A 14,280-nucleotide genomic window follows, 5' to 3' on the forward strand; every position below is an offset into this window, starting at 1 on the left:
ACAATTGACTTCAACGGCTGATTCATTACACAGGCTCTTTGGATATGAAGTGTCTTCACTCCATCCTGTGCTTTTGCAATCCCCTTCACCTAAATCCCACTAACATGTTCCCACTGCCTCACTTTGCCTATTCTCTTCTCTTTTTTGTCCACACCACTCTTCCATCCAGATCATGCACTGCCTTTTCCCACCACTCTTCTTCCCCTCTCCCCATGCAGGCATTCTCCCTATCCCCTTTTATCACCCCCCCTCTCCCCCCCCCCCACATTTTCCCCATCCCATCTCCCCCTCTCCCCCCTCATTCCCCACCAACTCTTCCTACATCTCTTTTTGTACTGTCTGTACCCTTTTCATCTTCTTGTGTGCCCACAGAGTCATCTGTCCAAAGACCTTCCTCTTTCCTGCTAGCCACTCCTTACCAAAAGCTCACAACTGCTTCGAGTGATCAAGTATCAGTAATTAGCCCTTACTTGGCCATGGGAGTGTGCCTTTGGTGTGGATGGTTGTGTGTGTGAATGTTGTGTACCATTATCAGAAAAAGAGCTACTGCTCAAAAGCTGTGTGAAAAATGTTTTCTGTTATGTGTTTCTCTGCTCTACGCATCAATCTGCTATAGATGAGTAGTTGCTAATCCCTTATCTTATATACTCCAGTACACAGAGATACTTCAAAGAGCATAACACACTGAACTGAGCTTCTCAAATTTCTGTTATTTCCTTTCATTTAAGTATTCGATGCGACACACTACTGTCTTCTGCTGGTAAATGGTGAGATCAGAGAAGTAAGCTGAAAGCAGCATAACACTGCATTTATTCCAGATCGTGACTGATGCAACTCAAGTCTTGCAAGTAACAAAGGTTCACCAGAGGTCTGTAAGCCATGAATTAGGTTGGGTTATTTGGGGAAGGAGACCAGACAGCGAGGTCATCGATCTCATCGGATTAGGGAAGGAAGTCGGCTGTGCCCTTTGAAAGGAACCATCCCGGCATTTGCCTGGAGCGATTTTGGGAAATCACAGAAAACCTATATCAGGATGGCCGGATGCGGGATTGAACTGTCATCCTCCCGAATGCAAGTCCAGTGTCTAACCACTGCACCACCTCACTCGGTAAGCCCTGAATTACATCAAAGATGAATAGAGAGCCGTGATGAATGCAGAAACTAAACAAGTCACTGACTGATTTCTCTCCATCATGCAGTAGATGCCATCACAAAGTTATGGTATGAGAGTGTACAGTTCTGCAAGGTTCGCAGGAGAGCTTCTGTGAAGTTTGGAAGGCAGGAGACAAGGTACTGGTGAAATTAAAGTTATGAGGACGGGGCACGAGTCATGTTTGGGTAGCTCAGTTGATAGAGCACTTGCCCACGAAAGGCAAAGGTCCCAAGTTCAAGTCTCGGTCCGGCACAGAGTTTTAATCTGCCAGGAAGACCCAAAAAGTTGGTTGGCCATTGAACCACTGAAAATACCTCTGCTGTCCAAAAAAGTTAAATTTTTGCCTAGAAAATAGATGGAATTTTAGTATGATTTACAACCCTAGGAATTTAACTGCCATATTTATTGATGGATAATCTATCAACACATTCAACCTTAAAGAACATAGCAGTGTCAAAACATCAGGTCTCCCAGTACAATCCCTTACTCTTCTGGGGCTGTCCTGCTGAATAAACTGTTAGGGTACGTTAAACCTTGATTACAATACCACAGGATTTATGAAGATCTGTTCTAGCAGTCCAGTTCACAGATGGACAGTGACACTAGATTTTTTATAATTCTCACATAATATTTTGTTTCATTGTAATAAAGTATTGGTATGTTGCTTTGTATGACTATTTATGTCAGATGTTTTCATATGAGAATTGAAAATCTTCTGTTTCTAAGTACAGACTATTTTGTCCAAAGGTTTTTCATTTAATGTAGAACAGAACCATTTTCCCCACCTCTTCATTTCTAAAAATTGCAGTTAAACTCAAATTCAGACAATTATGCCAATTTGTGTATTTCGTGCTTTAACATATCACTTTTGGTAAAGTGACATGTTATCCAACATCTACTTGGCTAACAAATGACTGACACAGATAAAGTACTTATTAGTTAATTTGTTTAGAATTGTGAACTGTTTGGAAGTTTTATTGCTTGAGCATGTAAACTGGTCTGGATATACAGCATGTGTGTCCAAGGTGGGACTAAGATGGCAGTTACTTCATGAAGCTACAACCAAGCTGGGAAAAGCTAGTTGATTAATGGAAAAACAACTGCTATGACAACAGAAGTGACGAAGAGGGGGAGACTAAGCTTAGCAGTCAGATGATTCAGAAAATTATGTAAGGTCAATGTGAGATCGATATATGTTCTTGAATTGTAAGTGAAGTGTTACCTGCTTTACAGTATTTTAACTCAAGACAATATAATGTTACTGAACAGAAGAATTTTCTATTTTTTGTTAGAGTTGCAAAGGTGAAGTAGTTCACAGCAAGAATAATTACAATGTTTGTCCAAACAGTATTTCAAGAGGGAGCAGTTCTGAATTTAAGAGCAACAGCACTTGCAGTCTGAACATGTATGCTTTTCCAGAAACTGGTAACACTTTTGTACTTCATTATGTTCAAAAATACTGTTTTTAAAGTTAACAGTGTCAGGTGACTTGACTTTTGAGATTTAGTTATGCTAACAGCTGATTTGTTTCTGACTTTTGTACAACAAAATAAAAACCAATGACAAATGTAAATTTGAATGGTTTTCATTTATAGCTGATAGTATTATTTACATGTTAAAAAAAAACATGAAACATAAATGTGAAATATATTAACTGTCCACAGACCAGAGTCAGGAGGCATTATTTATTACTCATGAAGCTTGTTTTCCAAAATATAACTGCTAATTAGTAGTAAAATCTAGTTTTTGATCCTATTGTGTAGTATCTAAATTTCTTAAAATTGAATACCTAGGGAGTTTCAGGCTGTACTTTGATTGTAGCTGTATCCACAAGGAACAGCATCAATAAGCCTAAAAGACCAACTGACTACATACCTGAAATCTGATGTCTTCAGTGTACCTTTTCCTGGTTGAACCCAGAGTTATTAAAACTGTACTGGAATAATGGACAGGAACATTGCAAGGCTCAAGCCAGCAGACTGTAGTGTACCTAAAAACAGGTATAATGTTGAAAATCTCTTTTTACCTACCAGTACACCACAAAAACAGTATACATATTTAAATTTTTGAATTTTTTGTAGAAGGGATAAAATTTAGAATATTATGCGTAATTAAACTACTTGTCAAGGAAAGCGAGATACAAGCAGTGGTCGAGGAGAGCTCAACTACAGTGTGTAATATACAATATTATCTTCTTAAAAACTTACACAAACGATTTTACAGCATAAGACAATATAGTATTCTGTGTAGTGTAACTAACAAGAACCTCGCACATGTTAAAGATTAATTTTCATCAGTGGTACAAGAAGAGGCTCGTACTGCATATGAGAATTTGTGCTTACTAAACATTTTACAATTTACTCTGCCTCTATTTCATTCAGCCTTTTATCATATGTTGTCTTAAGGCCAATACTCATTTAAATTTAAGTCCCATAATATTTTGGAAGTTTTCACAAAGTTTCAGTTTTAAATGCATTACTCAAGTTGCACAGTAATTGCTAAAAATATTGACAGATCTTATGTACGTAAAATCTGCAAATCCTCTCACTTCCATCTTGTGATCTAATAATTTTACTGTTTTCATTGACTGACTTGGCACAAAATGAAATTATCATCTGATATTTAATTAAATTTACACTTACTTCTATCTCTTCTAGTTTTGAAATTACAGAAGCGAATCCATGGTAATGATCACCTGTATTTTGACAATTAAGGAGCTTGGTACTGAAATTTATGGCATAAGGCCTGATACCTCAAAATGACAATCTACAAAAATCAGCCGACTGCACAAGGCACTAAAATCAACATTAGAACTGCCTGGCTAGTTCTATTAGCAGCAGCAGCAGCTAAACACCTGGGTCACTGGTTCTGGCAGCATTCTCAACTATTCTACACCAGTCCCCTGCATCCATCTTAGGGACACTAGATTTCTCCAAACTGAAAAGGCCACATAGGGCTGAAAATTGCCCAGTTAGTACCGTGATCTTCATCACAAAACTTGAGATGGTGAGAGATTTCCTGGCAGTGGATCTACCGTGAAGTAGATATCAGTGCATGTTACTCCACTGGGAGGGTGGCAGATTGTGGAGGCTCATGTAGTTTATCTGCTGACATGGACAGGACAAGGACTCCACCACTGGTAAGCAAGGAAAAGAAGACACCAGTTCAAATTAAATTTGTTTCACAATGGGAGGCACAGGAGCTAGTTCTGTGGGTGCCATATTCCAGTCAAAGGTAATTCAGTGGAGAAAACAGTGGAGGCAGCAGCAGATGAGCACATTGCCACAATTGTGAGGCTCTCATCATAACACCGTGAACAACACCATCCACCTACTAGGATGGAGATGCCAGCATCGAATATTGAACAGGTTGTGTGTGCAACTGATTAGAATGAAGGCTCAGCAGTTCTTGACGTATCCACCACGAACAACTGTACTTTTGCTCCCCACCACTACACCTGACAGCCAACCCTGCTGCTAGCTGAAAGATCAGGTCCCAATGGCAGCCCTGCGAGAAAAATGTGGCTGGCCATTGTGGTTTGATACATGTGACTCAGGGTGCACAATCCATGCAATCATCCACTGGACTGCAACCATTAACTGGCACTGCCTAGTACATAGCCAGGAAACTTGATATGGCATCATCACAGGATGGGGCAGACACAGACTACTTCATTTGAGTCTTTAACTTATGCAAAAATTGCTCCACCTCCTAGTTAGATGCTCAGTGAAATGGAGCAGTAGTCAGATGCTGGATACCATTGTGGGTGCAAAAGTCTTCAAGGTTCTGTGAAACAAATTGGTGACTTATTAGATCCAAGGGTCCCGTGGGAGCCCTCAATTGCAAGACTGACGGACAGCACACAAGCAGTTACCATCAATGCAGAAAAGGACTGCTTGCCACAAACTGGGAATTTGACCATTCACCAACCAGCAAGAACCATGTTTCCCAAAAAGAGGCCCATAAAGTCTATTTGAACACTGTCCTAAGGATGTTCAGGATTGGTTGAGGGGAAAACTGACATGGCAGCACAGTCTGGTTTTATACTGTGGCCCTACGTCTGAATACAGTTTTCAATATCATGATTGACCATAGCCTTCATGTGTGTCATACCCCAGTGTCATGAAAATGTCCATCTCTGTAGTAGGTGGGCAGTCCTACCTGGTAGTTTGGAATAAGGGCTGAATAAGGAAACCAGTGGCTTGTTGTCTGATCAGCAGGAACTTTGCACAGTACAAGAAAATGTGATTTTTAATTCCCAAAATGACAGCATGTGCCTCCTTTTCCACTGTGAATAATTCGGTTGCACCGTTCAAAGTGTTTTTGTATGCGTAAGTGGTGGGCTGCTTGGTGCCATCCAGGTTATGATGTGACAGGACTGAACCACTGCCATATTGGAACATGTTGCTGGCTAAGGTTAAACATTCCCCCAGCATGAAAGAAGCCAGACAGGGAGCAGAGCACAAATACTGGTTAAGAACTGAGAAGCCCATCAACAGTCTGGAGACCAGGCAATTTTGATACACTTTTGCCAAATCCAGTTAAGAAGATGGCAGATACTAGTAGCTGGGGGAATGAACTTACCTTAATAAGAAATGTCTGATACGGACTCAAGCTCATTCACATTCCTGGATGCTATCAGGACGACAATGGCTTCTATATGCTCATCCCTATGGGCAGAAAGTGCACACTTGGGGGGGGGGGGGGGGGGGTAGGATCAGGGAATTTACACTTTTCTGATTTGCAATGAAAGCCTTTCTCCAGCAGGCACTGGAAAACTGCCTGATGATTCTGCAAATACTACTCTCACATGGAGCCTATGACCCAGATGTCAATGAGGCAGTTCGTGCAGTGAGGAATGTCCTCAATCAAATGCTGTTAATATTGTTGATAAATTCCAGGCAGGGACAAGATCCCAAAAGGGAGGTGATTAAGCACTAAAACACCAAGAAGTGACTGCATGAGAAATACTGGACCCCTTACAATGTCAACAAGACTGGTCACTGAATGGGATACCTGTCTGCAACACACTGCACACCGATCATCTGTTTCAAATTGCTGTAAAGGAGGGGGGGGGGGGGGCACTGACAGACATAAGTGAAAAAGTTCTGCAGTCTTGTCAATGCCACAACTCTACCTTATCACGCAAGGTGAAGGGAATGGGATGAGGGACAACAAAATTTAGGTATTGCAGACAGCTTAATGGAGATGGGCGCCTCAAAACTGCCTGCCTGACCAAAGCCTGTATGGTTGTACAGCCATAGCAAGAGTGTCCAAATCTTGGAAGGGGACCAGACAGACACTGAATGTACTTTATGAGCTATATAGATGCCACAAACAGGAAAAGCATCTAACCTAAAAATATTGTGAGCCAATGGTGAATTTATCACTAACAATGTAACTGCCATTGCACATCCTTGTAATATGCAGAGATGGAGAACTGCCCCCACCAATGGAATAAACTGTTTACTGTAAGACAACTTGATGGAGTGGCCATTGCAATTCAGTGAAGCCCAGGAGCCAGTATGTATCTAAGCTGATTAGTCTGGGTGCCACTCCCCTGTGAATGTGAAACTCAACTGGTCACCCATCCACTACTGATGACACCAGAATATGTTGGGGTAACACTTGTTGGGCAGCTGGTACAGCTTCTGAGTCCATGGAAAACCACTGGGCCCTCCAAATGACCAGTCCATGGCTTGCTGACCACCACAAACTGTTGCAAAAGTCCTATCTTGTGGCAGATCCCATACACATCTTCTGTGCTTTAAGTCTTTTCGAACACGACAGTTGGGGGCCGAGACCACCAACTTGTCCATTGAGCAGAAGGAGAGAGATATGAAGAATACAAAAATGTCATGAACGAGGATTACAATGCTTTGAATTAACATGGACACACTGAGCTTGACACGGGCAAAGATAGTGTGTCATGATGTCACTACATTTGAATCAGTAACAGCAGCTCTATGGAAGAGAAGGCCACTTTGTTCACCCCACATGGCACAGGAGCTGTGTACCACATCATTTGTGCAGTATATGATTTCCAATTTTCCCTAAAGTCTACAGCCCATTTTTACACAGTACTGTGCTCCAGATGTACATTTCCAGAATGTTTGTTCCTCAAATTAAAGACTTCTTTTAGCAAGAAATGCCTTATTTCTCTGTGCTAGTGTGCTGCTTGTATCATTCTCGCTTCATCGTCCATGTTATTTTGCGGCCAAGGTAGCAGATTTTAACTACGACATGGCCTCCAGTTTTAGTGGTAAGCCTGGCACTAACCTCATTTCTGCTGCTCCTGTTCTTTCACATATTGTATACTGCCCATCTATGTCTATACTTTTGGATTTCAAAAACATTGCACCACTGTACATTGCCAAACACTTTATCAAGGTTGGCAGATTTTATGGAAGTGTCCGGATTTTTCGTAAGTCTTGCTTCCGTTATCAAGTGCTATGTCAAAACTGTCTAGTGCATTTACCTTTCCTACAATCAAACTTATTGTAACAGAGCACATCATATATCTTCTTTTCCATTTTGCTGCGTATCATTTGTATCTGCATCTCTGATCTGTGATATCTTAAGCTGGTTGCAGAATGTTCTAACTTATCTGCATTTGTTATCTTCTCGCTTAAACAGAAGATAGTCTTCTGAAAGTTCAATGGTATGTATCTAGTAAATATTAGGAGTTCCAGTTTACTGTAATGTACTCTCATATTTTGACAATCTCCCAAAAACAATCAGGGAAGTGAGTATTATATCCATATGTTTTATGTTTTTTTATGTTATACTTTCTGACTTGTTCCACAACCTCAAGAATCATCTCATTTTTGGGTCTGTGGAATGAAAACAGTCTAATCTCAGATTCTATGAATGAAAGTAATCATTTGGATGCTGCAGGAATATTTTGTTTTTCTTCTTACTTGTTTGAAAGCAAGTGATCCAAAGTTCTATGAAACTGACTAATACCAGATGCCATACTACATCTTCCAAATTTATACACACTTCACTTTCTGTCACATCGATAGACAGTTCCTAGCCCTGATAGAGGCCCTTAGTGTGCTGCTCCTGCCTCTCCATGCTCTCCTCTGTATTTGAATACATTTCATATGCACTCTAGCATTGATTCCCTTGCTTTTGATTACACTGACAATCTCTTCCCATTATGCTGAATCTGTATTTCTGACAGCCACTTCTGTTTCAGTTTCTCTACAATTTTCCATCAGCCAATTCAATTTAACTATCTTGCACTTACTAGCAAGTTCAGTCCTAAAAGACATTCCTTTCTTTCCCAGGAGTTTTTTTAAATATCTTGTCTATCAAAGTATTTCCTCTGCTGTATGGGGTCTCTTAAGTTACCTTTCTTGTACCTATCTTTCTCTATCCAGGTTATGCAATTACCCTTTTAGGTATCTCCATTCCTCATCAACTGCACTTCTTGCTGTGAAATTCATTGTAGGAGGATCTAAAAACATTATTACCCCCAACCTCTGTCCTGTTTGACAATGCCATTTGCGTAATGAAGACATTACATTTTTGTCTACCATTATAATATTTTTATTCAGAATCTAGGCAATGATTGGACTTAATCTAAGACCCAGGACATTTTGCTTGGTAATTAAAGAGAATACCTCTGAGCCATGGTTGGTCTTTATTAGTACTTTGTAGTTTGTATCAAATGCAGCTAGTTGTTGGTATCTTGGGACTGATGGAAATAGTTTATTTTTCTGTAGAATTCCAACCTATTTTCGCTAGCTTAAAGATCCCAACAACTTGGTACATAGTGTAAAGTGCCAACAAAACAATCATAACCTAACAATGAGCCTGCATCAGCTCAGAAGCTAGCTAATAGGTCACAGTTTCAGTACAAACCGTCCACTATTTTAAGCAGCTCACGTTCAATATTTGTAACAGATAAGAAATTAATACTTACTTTCGTGGGACCCGACTCATCAATCTTGGTGGACTGTTGATCCTAGTCTGGGAAAGGGAATCATCAGACATGGTTCTTCCATTAAGTGGTGAGAGCAAGCTGAAAGAAGGTGTCAAAATTTAGAGGAAACACTTTTTAAATTTGTAGTATATTTAAAGTGCAATGGTTTCATGGAATTAGTAAATTTTTAGCTGTATCTTTATTAAGTGGTTCCTCAGGAAACCAGATCTTTTCATCCCAAGATAACTGAACTCTTAGTACAGTGATTGTTGAAGATGTAGGACTCACCTACAAGCTAGCAAAGTTTTCAGTCTTATTATATGTTTGACATCCCAAAAACTATACTGTTTGGTGAGCTGTTGCATTTATTAGTTACTAAAACATTGATCTGAATGTTAAATTTAGACATGTCTTACATAGATGGTTTTTGCAAATTTTTCTTACTATGGCTTCATCTCATCTCCTACCACATTCATCAAGTCTATCACCCCTCCTTCCTTTTTACTGCAATATTTCTCACTTATGTGATGTGCTAACAACTTTAATGTAAGTGATTACCTGCCTCAACAATCTTCCATATAATCATTGACCAGAATGATGGGAAACTGGATACTGGAGTAGTTCATTAAACAGCTTCAAGTAGTGCCATATTTACTGTTACAAAAACAGTGTTTCTACGATCAATAACAGTTTTCCTTTCTTCATGCCCTGCACAGTGACATGCTTTCTTAATATCTGGCACTTCATTCTTCAGTCACATCCTAATGACAAGTCCAATATTACATTTAGCCTTTAGCACTACTTTTGGGACATTTGTCTACTGTAGAAATTTTCTCCTCTGTAATACATAGCTATAACTGCACTGACTAGGCCCTGTCATTCACTCTAATCTCTGATTAACGACAAAGTCATAATGTGTCTTGGTAATCATGATACAACACACTAAATTCTATTTCCCTTACATTTATTAATTTGTCACTATTGTCTTTTCTGATATTTTCCAAAACAAAAAGTAAAGCTACAGGAAACAAAATATGCGTCACAGTTGAGTCTTTGTTTATTACTATTCTGCCCTCAGATTACAAATTTTCTAGAAGTTTTCGTGGAAAATAAGTAAAATATGGGTTGGTAAATATCAAATCAGCAATCAAAGTCAAGTTTTAATGAAATCAGTATATTCTAGTACAAATGTTTGATGCTATGATGTTTAACATTTCAGCATATAGATCTTTATAGTAATCAAATTTATCTTGTTTCTGTTATCATAGTCGTTTCCTTTTTATTTCTCTCTTACATCATGTTCAGACCATGTGACACTGGTATGCAATATGTCAATATGGTGTAGCCATGGCGGATGACAGAGTTGGTAGCTATTTTAGTGCCATGTGTTCCTATTTTATGACACATTCCTGAACAAGGCAAATCTACAATTATACTGACAACCAAGGATTGAACCCTAAACTTCAGAATTTCAACCTGACACTAATGTGCCCCACTCTCCCCCACCTCACACTTACCAGTAAGTAATGTCAATTTTTTTTAATCTTAGACTGTAGTAGCTCTGTACACTATAGTACTTCATTATAGTTACATAAATAAACTGTTTCATCCTATTGAAGTACTTTAGTTTACAGAGATTGTTGAAAAAGGAGTACTTTAAGGGAACTGTCACAGCAATAACCTTTTTATGTATCTATAAAACAGTTCATCTAGTTTTGCTACATTAATTTATTGTGGAAGACTATTGGTGCAATTTCACACACACAAGCAGGCATGAATGCAATTTTAGAGGAAATCATTGAGTTTAAAATAACAATTACTCTGAAATTAATAGATTTTGGTGAAGCAGTTGACTAGAATTAAAATCTCTCGGTGTAAATGCTGTGTCAATTCAGGATAAAACTCCAAGCTTTCAACCACTACCTCCATGGTGGTTGTCAGGGATAAAGCTGTGTCAGTTTTAGCCCTGACGATGACCATGGAGGTAGTGGTCGAAAGCTTGGAGTTTTATCCTGAATTGACACGGCATGTAGACCGAGATTTTTATTCAAAAAGCAGTTTATTATTTCAACAAAACTTTTGGTAACAGCACTTGAGAAATAAGGCTTTGGTTCAACTTACATTAATATACCAATGTTACAGCTGTCATTAGTCTTGATCAAGACATTGGGAAAGTCAGAACTTTAAGTGTAAGGCAAGGAGATCTCATATCACAAAAACTATTGTTAGCTGTTTTAGATTTAACCTGAAAAATGAAGAAAGAATACTTGTTCCCGCAACATATTTGAACTGTCTTTGGTTCCTAGAGTCAATGTCTTTTTTTACCTGTAATGTAGGCCTTGGGCATCACTGCAAAGGGGGCAGCATGTGTGAAGCACTTTCAACCTTTTGAGTATTTGTTGAAAAAGATACCATTGAACGAATATATCCAAGCTTATGGTTAACCTTGCACATACTAAAAGCTCTTATGCAGTAAGAAGTAAGGGTTTGCAGGATTTACTAATGCCCTATTAAATCAAATCCCCTTAGATTATTAACTAAAGAAAATAGTCCAAGTTTTAATAACTATGTTGGCAACTATGAGTGATGGAGAGGAGTAGATAAGCACAAATCTGCTTGGATGTCTAACAATCGAATGCCATGTGACAATCACTGGCAGTCCTGTGTCAGTATGGTAATAAAGTTATAGTCAGTGCAAGAAAAATTACTGTGAAGAGTGTTCAAGCCAGTTATTGTCTTTTTAAAAGGCAAAGGAATGATGGTAAGTAAATATTTATAACACGTATTCAATTTCACTACAACATAGTAGAAAACTTAGTTTATAGGAATTTATTAATTCATTTTTTAAACTGATCTAAATATAGCATATAGCCTATTATGTTCTATACATGTTCCTCCTTGGTTCTTCAGCACAAAAAGGTTTATAATAAACTAGCACTTGATACATTGGTTTTATATCTGGAAAGAACTCTAGATTATTCGCATTTCAAAATATTCCACAATTTCATTGTAATAGCTAATTCAATGATTTGCATTGTCATTAAAAATATGTGAGAAGCTGAGTCATTGCTTCCATTGACAACAATGAGTAAATACAGACTATGCTGTAGGCCACCTTGTGGTGTATACCATATCTACTGAGTTTTCTGCCCCTCCTCTCCCCCCACCCCTCTCCAAATAATTTAGTGCTCTTGACCCTTGTGTGGATGAACTTACACAATGAAAGGAAGAAATTATTACTGAATGTCTGTAAATAGATTTAAAAACTACCATAATATTGTTATAATGCACAATTAACACACCAAGTACAAACTACAAAACTGCAACAATGAGACTGTACAACCAGGCAGGATTTTGCATTTGGGACAGTTGAAGGCTCTGCAAAAGAAACAAACAGAAGTGTAAACAGAATGTCCTTGAACTTTTCTGGCAAATATAACAGATTTCAGAATGATGCTCCCAACTACAGAGAGAGAGAGAGAGAGAGAGAGAGAGAGAGAGAGAGAGAGAGAGAGAGAGAGAGAGAGAGAGAGAGAGAGAGAGGGGGGGGGGGGGTAAGTATCACCATTATGACAGTTTATGACAGTGGGAAATGCACTTTGAATGTGAAATCCATTCAAAATCTAGGGGTAGGTAAGTGACAAATGATGAAATGCACAATGGAAATGACCAAGGGAGAAAGGACAACAAATGACTGAGGATGAAGACTGCTGCAGAAGATTTGATTATGACTATCAAAAATAAAATTAAGGGGAGTGGGACTCGTTATACATTAGATTACATGTACAAAGTTATTCTTTGCTGGATTTCATGAGATACAAGAAGACCATGGTGACAACCTAATGCAAGATGAGTAGATCTCATCAGAAAATATGAAGGAGCAACTTGAATGAATAAGGCTGATTATCATGAGAGAAGTTGGGAGGCAGCCTTCATCCAGCATTGTATATCAGGTGGCTGATAAATGCAGGGTCAGGTGACAAGCCACTGTTGGGGTGTCAAGCTTGTAGAAGTACCAGGGGTTACAACTATGTGATGTCTGTACAAGACATACTGCAGTTAGTGAAGGCTTATTGTGCCGCCATGTTAAAATTGGTACCAGGAGGCTCCAAGTGCAATGTGTGTACACAGTCTGTTTATAATTAATATTAATAAGTTGCCTATGTGGAAAAACATTGTTGATCTGGCTCTGGATAAATATCTTATGTTTGTGCATTTAGTAAGTGTTTTAAGAGTTTTTGTTGCTGAGCAAGTAATTTGTAGTTTTAGATATCTTTTGACATAAAAACTCACTGGCAGTGTCAAAATTTTGAAGAATCTTTGTTGGTCTAGACCTAACAGCATTTTGAATTAATGGGACAGAACCATTAGGATAGTTATGGACATGTATAATGATCATTTTACTACAGTAGAGATGTGCACACTTAGTTCAGTACAACTTTAATAATTTCCAACTTTGGTTTCAACCAACCTGGGACCTGGGGATGGGGTGGTACGACCACTGGATACGCTGGAAGGCGTCCTGCTCCTTCCTGTAGTGGAATTTGAACGGCTCCGTCGGCGCTCTCGAACTGCAAAACATACGTTTATCAACATCTGCTTATCTTATTTACGGTACACACAAAGCTACGCCCAACGCTATCAGTATGTTCGGCATCTAGCTTCGCCGTTTATTGACAGGTTGATTTGGCGCTAGATTTCGTACTACTGAATTCAGTGTGAGGAAGTAGGCTATTACGAAGAGACAATGTCCTTAAATGTGCTATGCGTGGACTATCCAGTTACTAAACTATTTTTAGTAACTCTATAGCCATTGCTGTCACGAGTACAAAAAGTGATATACACTTGTATATGTATATAAAGACGAAAAACCTTGAGCTGAAGAAGATATTAAATTAGAAATGAGAGGTTGGAAACAAATATACAAATTACATTCCTGTAGACCTGTGTCACAGTGGTGTTGTTTGAGAAAGTTCTGTTCATTTCATCAGTAAAATTTCGTACGTAATGGTACTTCATTATAAAAAGTAACGTTTTGACCATTCTGTGCGGCCTTCCTCAGGGCGTATACTCGCTGGGGAGGGCTATTAGAACGTAGCCAAAACGACTTAACGTATTTCATATTACGAAGTGACACACCACACACACACACGCACACACACAGTGAAGGACTTTATGAAGCTGACGCAGCCAGCGG

The 14,280-nt window shown here is 38.9% G+C and overlaps 1 protein-coding gene across 3 annotated transcripts in view; it reads right to left on the reverse strand.

The window, feature by feature from the left end:
- Positions 1-14,280, reverse strand: part of LOC126339239 (uncharacterized) — a 192,641-nt gene that overhangs the window by 13,911 nt on the left and 164,450 nt on the right. For all 3 annotated transcript variants that reach the window (XR_007565102.1, XR_007565103.1, XM_050001615.1), the window contains exons 2-4: positions 13,555-13,654; positions 9,084-9,182; positions 3,029-3,143 (exon numbers count right to left, since the gene is read on the reverse strand). Coding sequence is in view for 1 of the 3 variants with exons in the window: in XM_050001615.1 (XP_049857572.1) it covers positions 3,029-3,143; positions 9,084-9,182; positions 13,555-13,654 (314 nt within the window). In the remaining 2 variants the exon portion in view is untranslated. The remainder of the gene's footprint in view (positions 1-3,028; positions 3,144-9,083; positions 9,183-13,554; positions 13,655-14,280) is intronic.

The sequence above is a fragment of the Schistocerca gregaria genome, chromosome 1, assembly GCF_023897955.1.
Source record: "Schistocerca gregaria isolate iqSchGreg1 chromosome 1, iqSchGreg1.2, whole genome shotgun sequence".
Lineage (NCBI taxonomy): Eukaryota > Metazoa > Arthropoda > Insecta > Orthoptera > Acrididae > Schistocerca > Schistocerca gregaria.